The sequence below is a fragment of the Sapajus apella genome, unplaced genomic scaffold, assembly GCF_009761245.1.
Source record: "Sapajus apella isolate SASKATOON/1434 unplaced genomic scaffold, GSC_monkey_1.0 scaffold11, whole genome shotgun sequence".
NCBI lineage: Eukaryota > Metazoa > Chordata > Mammalia > Primates > Cebidae > Sapajus > Sapajus apella.
In genome coordinates this window covers 20,218,918-20,239,218 of record NW_022436951.1, presented here as the reverse complement: position 1 = coordinate 20,239,218, position 20,301 = coordinate 20,218,918, and the positions used below count along the sequence as shown (strand labels likewise).

Genomic DNA, 20,301 nt, shown 5'->3' with positions numbered 1-20,301 from the left:
TATATTTCATTGTGGTTTTGATTTACATTTCTCTAATGATCAGTGTTATTTAGCTTTTTTTCATATGCTTGTTGGCTGCATGTATGTTTTCTTTTGAGAAGTGTCTGTTCCTGTCCTTTGCCCAATTTTTAATAGGGTTGTTTTCTCTTCTAAATTTGTTTGAGTTCATTATAGGTGCTAGATATCAGATGCTTGTCTGATGCATAGTTTGCAAATAGTTTCTCCCATTCTATCAGTTGTCTGTTTATTCTGTTGATAGTTTCTTTTTCTATGCAGAAGCTCTTAAGTTTAATGAGATCCTGATATGGTTAGACTTTGTGTCCCCACCCAAAACTCATCTTGAATTGTAATCCCTATAATCACCACAAGGAGAGACCAGGTGGAGGTAATTGAATCATGGGGGTGGTTTTCCCCTTGCTGTTCTTGAGATAGTGAGTTCTCATGATATCTGACGGTTTTATAAGGTGCCCTTCCCCTCTTTGCTTGGTAGTTCTTCCTGTCCCCTTGTGGAAAAGGTGACTTGCTTCCCCTTCACCTTCTCCTATGATTGTAAGTAAGTTTCCTGAACTCTTCCCAGCCATGCTGAACTTCAAGTCAATTAAACCCTTTTCTTTATAAATTAACCAGTTTCTGGCAGTTCTTGATAGCAGTGTGAAAATTGGCCAATACAGTTCTCATTTGTCACTTTTTGCTTTTGTTGCAATTGCTTTTGACATCTTTGTCTTGAAATCCTTGCCTGTTCTTATGTCCAGGATGGTATTGCCTAGGTTGTCTTCCAGGGTTTTTTTATAACTTTGTGTTTGCATTTAAGTGTTATTTATCCTGAGTTGATTTTTGTAAATGGTGTAAGGAAGGAATCCAGCTTCAATCTTCTGCACATGGCTAATCAGTTATCCCAGCATCACTTATTGAAAAGGGAGTCTTTTTCCCATTGCTGGTTTTTGTCAGTTTTGTTGAAGATCAGATGATATAGGGGTGTGGTTTTATTTCTGGGGTCTCTATTCTGTTCTACTGGTTTAAGTGCTTGTTTTTGTACCAGTACCACACTGTTTTGGTTAAAATAGCCCTGTAGTATGGTTTGAAGTCAGATAGCCTGATGTTTCCAGCTTTATTCTTTTTGCTTAAGACTGCATTGGCTATTTGGCCTCTTTTTTGGTTCCACATGAATTTTAAAACAGTTTTTTCTAGTTCTGTGAAGAACGTTGTTTGTAGTTTGATAGGAATAGCATTGAATTTGTAAATTGCTTTGGGCAGTATGGCATTTTAATGATATTTATTCTTCTTTATCAATGAGTATAATATGTTTTCCATTTTGCTTGTGTATTCTCTGATTTCTATGTGCAATATTTTGTAATTTTCATTGTAGAGATTTTTTACCTCCCTGGTTAGTTGTATTCCTACATATTTTATTATTTTTATGAAAATTATGAATGGGGTTGCCTTCTGGATTTGGGTGTCAGCTTGGTGGCTGTTCGTTTATAGAAATGCTAGTGATTTTTGTATATTGATTTTCTTTCTAAAACATTGTGGAAGATTTTATCAACTGAAGGAGCTTTTGGGTTGAGACTATGGAGTTTTCTAGATATAGACTCATGTCAGCTTCAAATAGGGATAGTTTACTTTCTCTCTTCCTATTTGGATGCCCTTTATTTCTTTCTTTTGCCTGATTAGCCTGGCTAGGACTTCCAATACTATGTTGAGTAGGAGTGGTGAGAGAGGGCATCAAATCTATGCATATAAAACACTAATCTTGAATGTAAATGGGCTAAATGCCCCACTTAAAAGGTAAAGAGTGGCCAACTGAATAAAAAGCAAGACCCAATGGTGGTTGTCTGTGAGACCCATCTCACATGTAATGACCCCCATAGGCTCAAAATAAAGGGATGGATGAAAATATACCAAGCAGATGGAAAATAGAAAAAAGCAGGGGTTGCAATCCTAATTTCAGACCAAATGGACTTCAAACCAACAAAGATAAAAAAAGACAAAGAAGGGCATTACGTAATGATAAAGTGTTTAATTCAACAAGAAGACGTAACCATCCTAAATATGTATGCACCCAGCACAGGAACACCCAGATTCATAAAACACATTCTTAAGAGTACAAAGAGGCATAGACTCCCACACAATAATAGTGGGATATTTCAATATACCCCTGACAGTATTAGACAGATCATCAAGGTAGAAAATTAAAAAGGCATTCAGGATCTGAACTCAACATTGCACCAAATGGGCCTGATAGACATCTATAGAACTCTCCATCCCAAAACAACAGAATATGCATTCTTGCGTCTCCACATGGCACACACTCTAAAATCTACCACATAATGGGCTTTCTTTTCAGTGGTCCATGTGTAAGTCCTGAAAGGGACAGGATCTCTACCCCTCATGCTTGTGGCAAGGAGCTCTACTGAATAGAAGGAAATTTACTAAACTCTAATGCTTGCAAGTAGATTCTGAACTCATCATTTGGAGAGCTAAACTGAATGCTTTCTTCTCAGAGCAAAGATGTAAAACAAACATCAATTGAGTGTGGGACAGGAAATTTATGCATTGCTATAAATTTCTTGGCCAATTCTTACTCTATGTACCGATTTCCATTCCCTTGTTTCTCTGATTTTGGGATTATTTCTGGAGTAAAACACACACAAATACTTCAATCTGTAAAAAGTCATCATTTTTACCAGTGTGAGAATATGGATTCCTCACTTTTATTGGGATTCACTGCCAGTATATGTGCAAATGACCTATGTACAACAATACACAGTCCTTCATCAACGTTCCATGTAAATTTAATAAAAATATTTTAATGAATTTTTTGTGTAGTGTTCTATAATTTCAAAATAGGCTACATTAGTTGATAATGTTGTTAGCATCTTCCAAATCCTTACTAATTTTTATTCCTTCATCTGTTGTTTATTTTGAGCTGACGATTAAAATCTTCAACTATGAGTAAATGTCTTTCCATTTCTCTCTTTAGTTCTGCCTGTTTTTACTTCATGCATTTGACACTCTGTTATCAGGTGTATAAACATTGAGAATTATAATGCATTGCTAATGAGCCTTTTATCATTCTATCTCTGATATTTCACCTTATTTTGAATCCTACTTTCTCTAGTATTAGCAAGCTTCCTTAGTTTGACTTAGTTTTACTTCCTTTCATTTTCTTTTTATTTTATTTATTTATTGTTTTGAGGTGGAATCTTGCTCTGTTGCTCAGGCTGGTGTGCAGTGGCGTGATCTCAGCTCATGGCAATCTATGCCTCCAGGGTTCAAGTGATTCTCCTGCCACCGACTCCCAAGTAGCTGGGACTACGGGCATGCACCAACATTTCTGGCTATTTTTCTTTTTTTGTTTGTTTGTTTTTGTATTTTTAGTAGAGATGGGTTTTCACTTCGTTGGCCAGGCTGGTCTCGTGATCTGCCTGCCTCGGCCTCCCAAAGTGCTGGGATTACATGCATGAGTCACAATGCCCGGCCACTTCCTTTAATTTTAAACCTAATTTTATCTACATATTTAAAATGCACTCATAGTACAGAGCATATAGTTTTATCCTTTTTAATTCTAGTCTCAAAATTGCTAGCTCTTAATTTGAGTGTGTTATGGGTTGAATTGTAGTCCACCAAAAAATATGTGTTTAGGTTTTTATCCCAGTAATTAAGGATGTGACCTCATTTTAAAGGTAGGATCTTAATAGATGTAATCAAGTAAAAACAGGATCATTAGAGTAGCCTCTAATCCAATGTGGCTGGTGGCCTTAGAAAAGGGGGAAATTTGGACACAGAAATGCCACCAGGAAGCACAACATGTAAACCTGAAGAAAGCCATCTAAAAGCCAAGGAGAGATGTCTAGAACAGATTCTTCTTCACAGCCTTCAGAAGGAAATCAGTACCTTGACTTCAGACTCCTAGCCTTAGTACTTGAGATAATACATTTTTGTTGCTTGAGCCACCGAATTTACGGTACTTACGGTACTTTGTTACATAACCCTAGGAAACTAATATAAATGTTTAATCCATTTATATGTAATCAGTGATACGAGTGTTGTTAAATCTACCATGTTACTATTTGTCTACTATTTGCTTATTTGGGTGTTGTTTTCTTCCCTTGGTTGTTGACATTTCTTTATTCACTGTTTCAGTGTTGCCTTCCTTAGAGTAAATGGATAATTTTCAATATTTCATTTTAATTATGCTGTTGGCTTTATATCCTTCATACATGTATCCTAGTTGTTTAATGTTCTCGGATATCTGCACTAAAATTTTTCATCAAAATTTGAAAACACTGGCAATTATTTCTTCAAATATATTTTTCTTTCCAATTTTCTGACTCATCCTTCTGTGGCTTCATTTGTGCATAGGTTTGATGGCTTGATATCCCATGTCACTCAATCTCTCATGTCAATCATGTTCCTCTTTTAGTTGAGACTAGATAAATTCAAAAATGGTTTCCCATGTTATTTGTCTGTTTTTCAGATAGCTGCAATCTGAGAGTATACCCTGCCAGTGACTCTTACATCGTATATTTTGTACTTGTTACTTCAAAAATGTTCAATATTCAAAATTCCCTTTGTTGTTCTATCATTATGATAATATTTTCATAGTCTTAGGACATATTCATAAGATAACTGTTGATTTCAATGCCTGAGTCATTACGATGTCTGTTTCTACTGACTGCTTTTTCCCCGTGATTATTGATCAAATTTTCCTGATTCTTTTCATAACTTGTATTTTTAACTAATACACTGTAGAAAATCTAGATGTCTCTTCTTGTAAAGGGCCCTAAGATAGTCCTTTGAAAGCTGTTAAGTGGCTTATAGATCTTTTGAACTGCCATGCCTGGTTTCATTATTTGTTAAGGGAAGTCCTTTTTATGTTTGTCCTTAGACATGGGAGATAGTCTTTACTGAAGAAGATAGTCCTGTTCTTACTGCCTGGAATATTCCATGAAATATCTAACTGTGGCTAGTCAATAACCTCAACATCTCCTTGTCCTGTTACTACTGACATGTCCATGGTATCCACCTTCAGCAGGTCTTTCAGATGTTAACCCTGCTCATATGCAGAGCAGCTTTTGGTGAGATTGGTGACAAATGCTTATTCTGGCTCTGTAGGCTTTCCCAGTGCCTCTAATTGCTTCTCTATGCAAATTCCAGCCACTTAAGCAACTTTAAGCTATTTACAAAGATAGCTGGCTAGCAAGTTAGATAATAGATAGATAGATAGATAGATGATAGAGAGATAGATATGTAGAGAGATGTAGAGCTATAGAAGATATAGATCGAATTTTAATTTTTAGGTTCAGGGGGCATATGTGCAGGTTTGTTACAAGGTTATATTGCTCGCTGTTACTGTTTGGGCTTCTACTGATCCTGTCACCCAGACAGTGAACTGAATACCCAACAGGAAGTTCCTTGGCTCTTGTCCCTCTACCCCTACCTCTTTTTGTAACCCAATTAAACTAAGAGCTTCTGCACAGTAAAATAAACTATCAACAATTAAACAGAAAACCTACACAATGAGAGTGTTAAGCTTTAATCTCTTCCTCCGAACTCATTATTCTTGGAGTCTGCCTCCTCGTTTAATGTGAGGAACAGTGCTCCTCATGACATAGTCTGGTTAAATGTGATGCTTATCTCCTGGCTTCTCTCTTCTCTTTGCTATGAAAAACTTGTACTTCTCATTTTATGCATAAAACCTGTTTCCTCATATATGCTGCCCAGTCTTAACATTGTTTATAGTGAAAATGCAAGTCCACTACCGATAATTCTATCATGGCCAAAAACCAAAGTGCCTCTGATGTGACTTATGTCCTTCAGAAATTAATTGCTTACTCTTTAGTCTGTTGGTAGGATTCTTCTCAATTTTCCATGGTTATTTTAATAAGTACTATATTCTACTATATCAATGGCACTTTGGAATAAAGGACGAAATAAATGTGTGTATTTGGTCCATCTTTGTGATTTCTAACTGTAATGCATTAGTTTTCACGTCCAGTAGACATATTACCATATAGTAATTTCTTGTTTATACATATAATCTCCCTCTCCTGTTTTCCTGGTTCCTATTCAAATAATTTGGACAGGTGATATTTCATAAAACAATATGAGTTCTTGGAAAGAGATGTTTCTAGCAATGCCCTTCTTAGGTGACTTATTAGGAAAAATTATCAGAACAAGAATGAAGATGTAGAAGAAAAGCAATTGAAAATATCCACCTCTAATTCCCCACAGAAGAGAAATGGTTAGCACTTATTTAAACCCTTCTAGAGTTTAGTTTTGCTATTGTTGTTTTCGAATAATAATCTCTTTCAATTATTATAACAGCAGTTTTACTGAAATATAGTACTTACCGGCTAAGTTTTAGACAAGGAAGCGCTTTCTCAAACAGTTCCCCATCCTTCCTCAAAGTTTGAACCCAAATCTTTTGTCCTCCAGGGCTTATTTTGTTTTTCCTACAGTATTCTGCCTTTCTAGAATTAGTTTCAGGGGAAACAAATACATGAACCCATAAAATAATCTTTGGGAGTCTTTCTTCTCCTGCTATTTACCAAATTATGATCCTACTGTGGCAAAGTAACTACTTTAATAAGTTTCCCATTAAGCTAAACCTGCTTTTGTTATATTAGAGATTAACATATGTAGACAGTGTTCTTTTTGACAGGGCATGGGGATCAGTTGTGGTTCAAGTAATATATAAACAAGACATATTTTTAAAAATACATTATATTTATGCATTATATTTAAGCAACCATTTGTAAAAAGCTGAAACTTATTAGAAAGTGAATTGTTCATAATCATGATTGTATTTCTAAGGTTTAGGATTATTTGTTAGCTTAGGTATATGCTAGATTATTTTTCTAAACACCAGGAATAAGAAATATGGGTAGTAAAATTTAGATAAGCTGGTAAAATTCTAAAATACTCATTCTGACTAATAGGCAGTGTTGAGAACAATAAATAAAATATATTTTGGGTTCAATTCTAAGTAAATATATTTGACAATAGAAATATGAACATACTCATATAAGTAAATTGCTTCTACTTCTGGTCTTTAGCTAAATAAGCACTTAATGTTAGTAAGAAAAAATATTATTTCATGAAGAGAACACATTCTTTGAGAAATAGTAAATATATTTTTTAAGAGTTTGGGGAAAATAGAAGTATATATTTTAATCTTATAGCAAAGTTTCTGCTAAGTTTTTGTGATGCCAGTGTTTTCAGTATGAATCATTTCACTGTCAAACAAAATATACACTATTGATGAAACAGAGGCAAAAAGAGAAGAAAAAAAGGTGGGCATGGTGGCACGTGCCTGTAGTCCCAGCTACTCAGGAGGCTGAGGCAGGAGAATTGCCTGAACCCAGGAGGCGGAGGTTGCGGTGAGCCGAGGCGCCATTGCACTCCAGCCTGGGTAACAAGAGCGAAACTCCGTCTCAAAAAAAAAAAAAAAAAAAAAAAGACCTTTGGTTATTCAGGCTGCCACCAATTGCTTTCTTGTTTCAGTTGAAGTAGCTAACCATATTTTGGCATTTTCTTGCCATCAAAGCATTTCATGAAATTATCCTATTACAATGTTTTTCTCAGAGGCAAAATTAACATGGTTGACAGTTTAATTGACATATTTCTTTTTCTTTGAGTGCCTTTGCCAATTAAACAAATTGTATCATATTTTGATGTTCATTTTGTTAATTATTTGTAAAACTGTAGATTGTGATTTTTTATTTTCAGTTGTCAGTTTCTTGGTTGGAAATGAAAATAGTGCCAACCTTGATATCTTCACTCTAATTTTACTTTATGTGGAAATTTTCTATAATAGTTATTTGGTGATAATTATTAATACTGGTGAGTTTTAAAAATTTTGCTTTCAGCATTTTTCCATTTGGTTTTCAACATACTTTTATCTCAATGAGGCAGCCAACTATGAATCCCAAGAAAGAAGATAAAAAAGGAACATTTTCATCCAACGTAGTTGTTCTTTCAACATTTTTAGTTTTAGTTTTAATTGAAAATGTAAAGTTATTCAATTGCGTGAAGAATACATTTTGCCGAGAAATTTCTAAAACTCAACAAAAGAAAAAAAATATTTGCTATGAATCTATAACACTGAAAGACTGTGTTTAAATGATTTTAATAAAACCAAACCAACACTTTCAGCAGGAACTAAATGGCAATATGTGACTTCGTGCTGAAACATATTTATTAGTGTGGCACTCACTTCTCCCATTTTACTTTGAGTCTTGCCACTTTCTTTCTTGTTACTTTTTTTTCTTCTTCTTCTTCTTTTGGAAGAGGTAATTTTTAGGGAGATAAAAACACTTTTTCCTCAAAAGTGGATTTAAAATATTGGTCTTACCTTAATCTCCTCTCTCATACTCAATCCACTACGTAATGGGTCAACATACTTTTCTGTGAAGGATCAGATAGTAAATATTTCAGTCTTTGCAGGCCATATGGTCTTTGTTGCCAGCTCTGCCATTGTGGTGTGAAAGCAGCCATAGACAACACAGAATAAGTGTAACTTTGCCAATAAAAACAGATGTTATGTTGAATTTAGCTCACAGAGCTTAGCTTGCTGCCCCTGAAGGAGGCCTTGGAGTAAAAGCTTCCTGAAAGGAGGAATTTTTGTCTTTTTTGCTCATATTCTAGCTCTAGTACCTAAAACAGTGCCCGTCACATAGGTATTGATGAATATTTGAATCTGATGAACATACACCTAAAATAAAATATTTGGCAAGATACAGTACTACACAATTTGGAAAACACTTGGCTCCTGTGGAAATCGAAGACTTACTGAGTAATTTAATTGATTATTTGGCCTGATGATGAATTACTGTGCCTGGGATGGGGGAGCTAATTTATTTTTCAACTCACTCAGGGGACACACTTGATTTTCACTGTGAATTTGGTTGAAGTGAAAAGATTTCCTGGTGTAAGTCCTGGATAGACGTTTTTTCAGCATGCTCCTCACTCTTGTTGAATTGCATGTAGTTGTCACACTAGATGATTTCCAGACAGAGGTTCCAAGTCGTTCATCATGTTTGGGTTAAAGACCCCATTAACATGCTAGCCCTGTATTTGCGTCTGTTCTCTCCATGGAATCTTTTCACCTGGTTCAATGGGTGTAATTCATCAGTGTCTGGTTGCTTCAAGTTATTTTTGTTAATGCTGATGTTAGTGCATGTCCATCTTTATACCTCAACACATTACACAATAAAAAACAAAAATTATCTTGAAAGGCACAGCTGACATCTATATGAAATATTCAGTACCAGCAATTGAACTTCGGCAAGCTCCTGCGGCCAGCAGGGTTTTACAGAGGCGGAACTGCTCTCCCATGATCACTTATCATAAAGCAAGAGACAATTGGACCACTGTAGCCACTTGCCTGCTTTTGTGTACCAAACATAAATAGAATAGAGCAAATAAGGAAAAATAGTCCCGCAGCTGGAAGGCAACTTTAAAGAAAAATGATGTTCATAGCTATCTTGCCAGTAGCTGGCAAAGCAGCTTTTATAAAACATATTTAATGTTTACAATCACTTGGAGGCTGGGGAAGGAGTAATACTTTGAAAATATGTTTAATGTTTTGAACCACTCCGTGGTTGAGAAGCAACTCCTGCTAAAACATATTTAATGCTTACAGTCATTTGGTGGTTTCGAAAAAAAGGAACTTCTTGTTAATTTTTAACATTTATTGCTGATCAGTGGCTGCTAAAGTAACTATCAATACAGCATGGTTTATGTTTAGGGACACGTGCTGCTGCTAAAACAATTCATATTCTTCTCTCAAAGCCGCACAGAAAGTGTCAATAGCATTACCTTTGCAATTGCACCCCTAGTAAAAACACAGGAATCTAACAGATGAATAAAATGCTCCCTGCACACACAGCCATACCATCCCATGGCCCTGAGAATGGTTCTGCCATGCTGCATGCTGTGGACACTTCACGGCTGGCACAGGAGAGATCACAAGGCCTTGCTCAATTTCATCAAATGTGTTGAAGTGACTCAGCAGATTGTAACGCACAAGTGGAAGCTGATAATTGCTGTTTCTTACAAATCAACGGCTTGTCTCCACACGTCAAGGTAAAAGCATCCTCTACGCCAAAGAAAATGTAAATTGGGATAGAAGGACGTTATGTTTTTAAATCAACTTGGTTCAATTTGGAGAAAGGGCGATGGTAAATATTGAGGTCATGTGTCAGATGGAGAGAACACTTGAGAAAAGAGAAGACAATAAACTGGAACCTTTAGCATTGAGACCTTCTCTGGCTGGTTTTCCGAGAATGATCATCAAACTCTTATGAGGACCTTTTCCAATTTTTTGACTGTACTTCCCCAGGGATTGTGGCACATGGTAAACATACATTTTCCCCTTGCTACCTGCAATAACGCTGCTCATAAAGTATTATTATTATTCACTTGCTTGCAGGTAAAGAAATCAATGTAAAAGGAGGAGAAATAAACCACACAACTACGTACAACTAGGAAATGAAAGGTGGATCTGAACAAAAGGATATGAACCCTTAACAAGTTCAACACCCAAGTATTATTGCAAGTACAAGCTGTATTTCATGAAAAAAAAAAAAAAAGAATAACTCAAAAGGTAGAATGAAGAGTCTCGATGTCATACATGAGAGGCATGAATAATTCTATACAGGCATTGAATATAATCAAATGAATTGCAATATTTACCACCAGGATTTTAAAATGTGGTGGACCCATAATTCCTTTATTCTGTGCATTCATTTTCCTCTTTTTTTTCAACAGGAATGTCTAGAGACATTATTTTATGCCTGTCTCACCATTGTATTTTTGATGAATGTGTAGTAAGTAACTGGCCTAGTTAATATCACAAATCTGGATTAAGAAAATGTGGTACATATACACCATGAAATACTATGCTGCCACAGACAAGAAATGAGATCATGTCCTTTGCAGGGACATGGATGAAGCTGGAAGCCATTATCCTCAGCAAACTAACACAGGATCCTCAGGAAACTAATACATTATCCTCAGCAAACTAACACAGTTTGGTTTCCCAGAAAACCAAACGCCACATGTGTTTATAAGTGGGAGCTAAATAATGAGAACACAAGGACACAGGGTGGGGAATGATAAACACTGGAGCCTGATGTGGTGTGCTGGAGGGATGGAGAGCATTAGGAAAAATAGCTAATGCATGCTGGGCTTAGTACCTAGGTGATGGTTTGTTAGGTGCAGCAAATCACCTTGACACATGTTTATCAATGTAACAAACCTGCACATCCTGCACAAGTACCCCAGAACTATAGTGGGCTGAAAATGTTAGGGTCTTCAGATGGGGATGAGAATATATTGCATGAGAGAGCAACATGAATCGTTGAGAGCCAGAGTATAGACAGTGGTAGGTAGACTATAGGAAGGCCCTCAGTGACACCAGCCTTCTTGTATTAGGGTTGCACTGACTTATAGAATATGGCAGAAGTGATGTGATGTCACTTTCAAGACTAGGTTATGAATAGACTGCAGCTTCAATCAGAGGGTTTTCTCTATGTCTAGCTCTCTTTGGGATATCTCACTCTGGGGAAAGCCAGCTGCCACATTGTGATTTAGACCTGTGAAGTCCATGTAGCAAGGAGCTGAAGCTTACAAATAATCACATATGGAAGATGTCTACCACCCACTGACTAAGCCTTTAGATCAGTCCACAATGCCAGCCAGCAAGGTAGCTACAACCTCTTGAGAAGCCTTGAGACAAAGGTACTCAATAGAGTCACTCCTGTGAGAAAGTAGATATCTGCTGTTTTATACTGCCAAGGTTTTGGTTAATGTATTATGCCATGATAAATAAGTTATACACAACCTTTATCAAATAATTAAAATAACCATCATCAGAGACAAATTAAATGAGACAAATTAAAAACAATGGCTCAACTAATAGAACACAATGAGGAGAGTACAGAGTTGCTTCTGGGATAGTTCTGACAAAGATATATATCCTTCATTCATCCAGGAGGAAAAAATCGCACACGCTCAAGATGGGAGGGCCATTCTGAAAAATAACTGGGCAGAAATCTTCAAAACTGTAAAGAGTTGGCCAGGCACAATGGTTCACGCCTGTAATCCCATCGCTTTGAAAGACCGAGGTGGGAGAATCATGAGGTCAGGAGTTCAAGACCAGCCTGGCCAACATGGTGAAACCCCTGCCTCTACTAAAAATACAAAAATTAGCCAGTCTTTGTGTTGAATGCCTGTAATCCCAGCTACTCAGGTGGCTGAGGTAGGAGAATCCTTTGAACCTGGGAGGCAGAGGTTACAGTGAGCCAAGATCACACCACTGCACTCCACCATGGGTGACAGAACAAGATTTCATCTCAAAAAAAAAAAAAAAAAGAGTCACGGAAGCCACGAAAATATAAAAATCTGTTTCAGATTGGAGGAAACTAAACTCAACAAGAAAAGAAATCTTCAGGCCAATGTCCATGATTAACATAGATGCAAAAATCTTCAATAAAATACTGACAAGCCGATTGCAACAGCACATCAAAAAGCTTATCCACCATGATCAAGTAAGCTTCATCCCAGGGATGCAAGGCTGGTTCAACATACGCAAATCTATAAAGGTAATTCACCACATAAACAGAACCAAAGACAAAAATCACATGATTATCTCAATTGATGCAGAGAAGGCCTTTGACAACATTCAACAGCCCTTTATGCTAAAAAACCTCAATAAACTAGGTATTGACGGAACGTATCTCAAAATAATAAAAGCTATTTATGACAAACCAACAGCCAATATCACATTGAATGGGCAAAAACTGAAAGCATTCCCTTTGAAATCTGGCACTAGACAAGGATGCCCTCTCTCACCACTCCTATTCAATATAGTACTGGAAGTTCTAGCCAGAGCAATCAGGTAAGAAAATGAAATAAAAGGGTATTCAAACAGGAAAGATGGAAATCAAATTGTCTCTATTTGCAGACGGCATGATTGTATATCTAGAAGACCCCATTGTCTCAGCCCAAAATCTCCTGAAACTGATAAGGAACTTCAGCAAAGTCTCAGGATACAAAATCAATGTGCGAAAATCACAAGCATTCCTGTACACCAATAACAGACTTAAAGAAAGCCAAATCAAGAATGAACTGCCATTCACAATTGCTACAAAGAGAATAAAATTCCTAGGAATACAACTAACAACGAATGTAAAGGACCTCTTCAAGGAGAACTACAAGCCACTGCTCAATGAAATAAGAGAGGACACAAACAGATGGAGAAACATTCCATGTTCATGGTTAGGAAGAATCAATATAGTGAAAATGGCCATATTGCCCAAAGTAATTTACAGATCAAACCTAAAATGTTAAAACAATGTTTGATTTTGAACTTGAACTTTTTGCTATATAAGACACTATTGAAACAAGTGATAAAGTTTGAATAGGGCAGAAGGATTTGATTATAATAATACATGAATGTTAATTTCCTGATTTCAGACAATTTATTTTGATTACACAAGGAGAATGTCTTTATGTGCAGAAAACGAATAGTCAACATTCTGTCTTCAAGCTTCTGAAAAACTCTGCTTTTAGGGCACAGTTAGAAGCTGATGATAGTACACCTGTTCCTCTGATATACTAATTGAGCTGCTTTCTGTTACCATAGCTGGCTCACAGGATAAGAGAATATATCTAGTTAATTATTTCTTGATTTGTTCCTCTATGGCATTTCTGTGAAAATAAGAAAGTGTGGATACTTATATATGTTTCTAAATTATCATAGTTCATTAACGTAAAGCACACACACAGTCTTCACTTTTCCTTCTTGGATCATTTAAATATTGCCATGTAGAAAGTAGCCTCTGGTTAGCTGGGTGCAGTGGCTCATGCTGGTAATCCCAGAACTTTGGGAGGCCAAGGCGGGCAAATCCCCTGGGGTCAGGAGTTTGAGACCAGGCTGGCCAATGTGGCGAAACCCCATCTCTACTAAAAATACAAAAATTATCCAAGCCTGGTGGCACACACCTGTGATCCCAGTTACTTGAGAGACTGAGGCAAGAGAATCACTGAACCTGGGAGGTAGAGGTTGCAGTGAGCTGAGATTGCACCACTGCACTCTAGCCTCGGCGCCAGAGAGAGACTCCGAGAAAAAAAAACAAAAACAAACAAAAAAAAAAACGGAAAAGAAAATAGTCTCTGGTTACATAATCTCTGAAAAATTCCATCAAAAATTTCATCTTAGCAATTCTCCCCAAACTTCATGTAAAATAAAATAGAGTTCAGGGAAAATAAGAAAAGCAAGGGAGTATCTGCTCATTATTTTTCTTTAAACCAGTGGCCTCCTTTATTTTAGGTGTATCTTGTTTTATTTAAACTTCAACTAAACCTTCTTTTTAAGATATTGAATAAAAGTTGCCTACCCTCCAGATTTTAAGCAGGCATCCCCCTTCTTAAATAATATAATATAAATGTTCCAAACTCTTAACCCGATCATGTGAAATTGAAAGCCAAGTTTAACTTTCCCAAAGATGTTTTAGCAGCCATGAGACCTAAACAAAATGGCATACTTGATTATGTTTAATTTGGTTCTAAAGTGCCTGAGACTCATTCTTACTTTCTTATCCATCGGGGTTATTAAGTTTTCACATTAAAAAAAAATCAAACAGTAAATAACACTGCATGTGGTTATTTAAAATGCATGTGGTTAATTCAAAATGCAAATCTTATTTAGATCACATGGCCCTGACTATTGATTACAAAATGGTAAGACTTACTACATAAATCATGAGTCACCATTGACATCTACTCTATCATATCATAGGTTAGGCATCTAATTATAAATAGTCAAATCAGCTGTCTCAAGTTGGCATAGCTCAAGCAGAGGAAGATAATACAAGTTGAGTATGGATTTCACACTCTAAACCTGTCAGCACTCTAGGAAAAGTAACTTAAAACTGCACACCCCACTTATGCATAATCATCAGATATTAAAGAGGGTATGTTCCCGTAATTTATTGCTGCTCTAGTGATCTTAAAAAATTAAATCCACATTCATAAAGTCCAAATTTGTCTCCAAGGAGAAGCTTTGAGTTTAGGAATATCTGGATCGTTAAGTAATTTCCTTAGGTCAGAGTAAAAGGTCTTTATCTCGAAGTAATACTTCCCTGGAATATTAGATGTATCAGAAGTCAGTAACAGAGTGACCTTTCTCTTAAACAATTCATAGATTCACTGGAATTTTCTTCAATTTTAGGAAATTGAATATATTCCATAGTGCTGTAAGTCTTAAATATTGATCCTCCTCTGAGACCTTGACCCTCTCTACCCAACACTGTTCTCTCTTTATACATTATGTTCTTTGTAATGTTCCCTTTACACAAGTGAAAATTAGTAACATTAGTAAATTTTCATTGCACATTTATTTGTTCATATTTCTGGATATAGAATCCATTACTGTTAAACTTCATCTCCATATTCCAATATTTCTTCATGTTATGTTCTATGTTACAAAATAAGTTATTTCACTATATGTATTTTTTAACTGATTCAATCTTCTCTTTTGTTGAAAATGAAACACTAGTATTCTCAATTCTAGGGACAGAAAAGTTATTTCATAGGGAGTACCTCAAATTTTATCACAACAGACAGTGAGACTAGTCAAAACAATAGATATACTGTAAATATACCAAAGTTCCATCTGGCCTTGATTAAAAATTATTTTTGTATTCTCAGGAAAGTGATACAGAGGCAGAATTGCCTAGATTATATGAGAGGAAAAAAATAGAGAAAAACATCATATTTTCTTAGATTATTATAGCAGTGAACTATTTTCATCTGGTAGGAAGGGTGCACTTGAAAATGGACTTCAAGTACTCTGGGAACATACATGTAAGTTCTGGATACACAGTAGGTTGTAGGTTAGAAATTTCAAGGCAGAAACAGCAGATATCACAACTGTAATTGGGTGTCCTTGTTTTTTGTTTTATGTGTATACGTGAGATTATGGGGAAAGGCAAAAGTAATGCAATGAGATTTAATTTTTAGCATTCAATTAATAACTAGTGTTTATACTTCTTTGTACTTATGTGAAAAGTGCATACTATGTAAATTTAGTGTTAAAACACCTGGACCAACTCACACCATGTGGTAAAATTTCATATTCCAAAGAAATACCCTTCTGCTATTAATCAAACACCACATGCTCTCACTCACAGGCGGGTGTTGAACAATGAGAACACATGGACACAGGGAGGGGAGCATCACACACTGGGGTCCGTTGGGGGGAAATGGGGGGGGACAGCGGGGAGTGGGGAGTTGGGGAGAGATAGCATGGGGAGAAATGTCAGATATAGGTGAAGGGGAGGAAGACAGCAAATCGCGCTGCCATGTGTGTACCTATGCAACAAACTTGCATGTTCTTCACATGTACCCCAAAACCCAAAATGCAATAATTTTTTTTTTTTTAAGAGGAGCCAGAAGGGTGGCTCATGCCTGTGATCCCTGTGCTCTGGGAAGCGAAGGTGGAAGGATCATTTGAGGTGGAAACTATCTGAGAACAGCCTGGCAACACAGCTGGATCCCCTCTCTACAAAAAGGTAACAACAACAAAAAAAAATTAGCCAGGCAGTGGGTGGCACACAGCTGGCTATTAAGGAGTCTGAGGTTGGAGGGATCTCAGCCCAGGAATGTAAGGCTTCAGTGAGCTAAGATTGGGCCATTGCTCTGCAGCTAGGGCAAAAGACCAAGATCCAGTCTCTAAATAAATAAAGAAAAATAAAAGAAAGTGGTACATTGAAAATCCATTTAAGTCTTTACTGGAGTTGTCTTGAGGGCCCAATGGGAAATTTCATTAACGGCACGAGACCGAACACTTTAAGAACCTATTCTTTCAAAGATGTTTCCAATATCTTATGACAGCACAGTGAGTTATATCCCATTCCACCTGCAAAAGCTGAAACTGCTCTGTGTTCTCACTTACCTACACTTTTGACTTTCTAAATATATTTCTCTCTTTGGATATGAGCTGCAAACTCCTTATAAGAGGGCTTCAGCTTTGCAGCCCTAGTTATTCTAATTGGCAAAACAAAATCCTAATTGTTTTATCTAATAAGACAGAATGTTCCAATACTGTAGAGGCATGTGTGTGTGTTTGCTTTAAAGAAGCTGTTTTGGTAATACAAAGTCACAGAGGGTCATACATTCAAGTTAACATGTCCAGTGTACATGAAGTAGGTACTGAGTTAAACTATTTGTCTACTATATAGCATGTCATCTTAAAAGCCTTTCTTTCCTCCTCAAAATATTAACTTTATTTTTCCCTCTGTATAATCAAGATATAGTTAAAATACAGCCTCCCTGTTTTCTGGGACTACTTTCTAACAAGATATGCTTCTTTCCAATTGGACTTCTAAATTTCTAGCAATCATAACAGTGTCTAAAAGAGGCACCCCAAAAGTGTAGCAGGTACTGAATAACAGATTTGCAGGCATGGGTATGCACATTAAAATTTGAAATCTAAGTGAATTACTTCAAGCTGATTTCTCAGGTCAAGGAGAGATTAGTCTTTAAATGCCTGATAAGGTCACATACACAATTTCAAGTGCATTTATAATAAATCCATGTGACAGCTCCTACAGCTACCGACCTGCTCTGCCCTAGGGGTAGCGTGCACAATCTTCATCTCATGTCTTGGGTGGTTGTAGGAGCATCAGAACCCCTCTGAGGCACATCAGATTTAGAAATTATTAGCAATGGCTCACACACGAGTTTTAAGTTGTAACCTACATGTGATAAGTTGCTTTATCTTCCCAATGTAATAAAAACCAGAAGTTACTTTGAAATAAATTGAAGGATTAGCAGCGGTGACTGAGGAATAAAAATTATAATTTAAAATAATCTTTAAAGCTGGAATTTTTAACTTATTGACCTTATATCCTACATATTACAGGAGTTTGTAAATGTATATACGGAAATGTATATTTATGTCAAATTTAAATTTTTAGAATGATGGTGCTACTATATTCTACTTGTCATTCTAATAATGATTTCGTGACATTATTCATTTGCACCTTGGCTTGATGGCATAACAAGTGTGGATTATTTACCCTGAAAAGGAAACAATATCACCCTTCCAGAATCTCTATCAACCCCAGAAAAAGAGTTCTATAAATGATGGCTGCTGCTACAAAGGATGCAACACATCTGTTTCTGGACCACCTCTGATCAGATGTGATGCATGCTTTAGATAATTTACTCTGAGCTAAGAATTATTATCTGGTATTTCACAGTGTAGGGCAGGTATCTCCAGCACTAGATAGGTGTCCGAAATTACGATGACAATCAATTTCAATAAAAAAAAAATATATCACTTAAAGCACACAAGGGATCTAAGAGTTCAGGTAAATTAACAGGTTGGAAAACAGTAAAGAATGTTCTATATTCTAGTAGCTGTCTTCTTAATGGAGAAAGAAAAACATAAAGTTATGAAAATAAATGAAAAAAACTGTATTTTCTAGAATTGAAAAATCATCTTTCTATGACAAATAAAATGTTTGTATCAACCTGCACAAAGTAAATGTTAAAGAGGTCTTGTAACATCTCACGGAACTTTGATTTGCCTACTCACCTACAGGAGACATTTCTGGAACAGTAGCAACATAAGGTCCATCCAAAAACTTTGGCTCATTATCATTAATATCCTGTACTTTGATGATGAATTCTGATTCAGGCTCCAGGGGCTTTCTGGTTTCTATATCCACAGCCTGAGCACGAAGAGTGTAGAAAGGTTTTTCTTCTCTATCTAGGCTCCTTATGGCATGTATGTCCCCTGTGGTTTCATCAATGGTAAAAACGGTGCCAGCGCCATCTCCTGAGAGGGTGTATTTAACAGTGCCCTCTCCCTTGTCTAAGTCGGAATGGAGCTTTAGGGAAGAGAGGGAGAGAAAGAGAAGGAGAAAGAAAGAACACCATTAAAGGGATGTTGTCATATTAAAAAGTCATAATTTGCAACACAATTTCTTTAACTGAAAATGTTAAACCAAAATCTTATGGTTCTGTTTTTTGTTTTTTACTTCTCCAACTTCTTACTATAAAAGTTGTAACACAAAGAGTTGAAAACTGCAATGAACACATACATACTGAAGACATTCTCTATTCATCTTTTAATCTTCTTGCCTTATCAGATAGATTTCATATCCATTCTCCTGTTCATCCTTCTCTTAATCCAGCTTTTATTTATTTATTTATTTATTTATTTATTTTTTTGAGGTATTTTGGAGATCGGAAGAAAAGTACAACCTCAGATACATCAGCAGGCAAAAAAACAACAACAAATTTTGAAAATTTGTTTTGAGTTTTTTTGTATCCCTTTGGCATAACATTTTCAATGATATGCACAAATCTTCGGTGTACTTATTGTTTCCTTTTAAATAATCATTGCAATAAAAATAAATTAGCTCGTAAACATTCACAAAATAAACTTTCCAAATGTTCTAAAGATGAAATCAATGACCTGAAGCCAGTGGGAAGTAATGCAAAGGAACCCAGAAAACACTAAGCATTATCATTCCTAAAGAAAGAAGAAATCTGGCACACCAAGAGGTTTCAGTCATATATAGCAGAGCATATCTCATTTTTAACAGGCTGAGTTTAAATGAGTTTACCACTCTTAACAGATGATTGGCAGAATCACTGATTATTCTTTCAGATTCACAAATAGCTTGTTCTAATTCATTCTGTCTATAGAATATTTATATTGAGTAATGTAGAAAAACATTGACATTCTGTTAATTTCTCTTAAAATTCAACACATGTGTAGTACACTACATTAGAGCATGGAATAAAATACACATGAATAGCAATAGTGAAGAGAACTAAATAGTAGAGAAAATTATCAGTGTGATGCCATAAGTCAGTGTTATTCAAACTGGAGACCAAGGATAAATGAAAAATGTACATAGTCTTAAAGGTCTATAAGTTACCTATAAATAAATAAATATGTACATAAAATATTACATAAAATGAAATATTGCATCATATACAATTTTCTAGTAACATATTTCTGTAAATATATTCTTATACATAATATAAATGTATACATATATACATAATATATTCTTATAAATAATATGTACATTAATTTTTATGCAGATGCTGATGTAAATGTTTTAAACTATTCTTGCTCATTTGGGTACAGCCATTTGATTCAGCATACAAATTGCTATGTCTAAAAGCTCTTTGCAATCAACAGATCACCCAAAAGAAAAATGTTAAACTTTTGCAGCATGTCTATTTGGGCTATGTCTTAAAATCTGCATA

The 20,301-nt window shown here is 35.9% G+C and overlaps 1 protein-coding gene across 3 annotated transcripts in view; it reads right to left on the bottom strand.

Moving 5' to 3' along the window:
* CDH12 (cadherin 12) overlaps positions 1-20,301 on the bottom strand; it is a 1,125,215-nt gene that overhangs the window by 218,800 nt on the left and 886,114 nt on the right. For all 3 annotated transcript variants that reach the window (XM_032278814.1, XM_032278815.1, XM_032278816.1), the window contains one exon: positions 18,611-18,905. In XM_032278814.1, the coding sequence (XP_032134705.1) occupies positions 18,611-18,905 (295 nt within the window). The remainder of the gene's footprint in view (positions 1-18,610; positions 18,906-20,301) is intronic.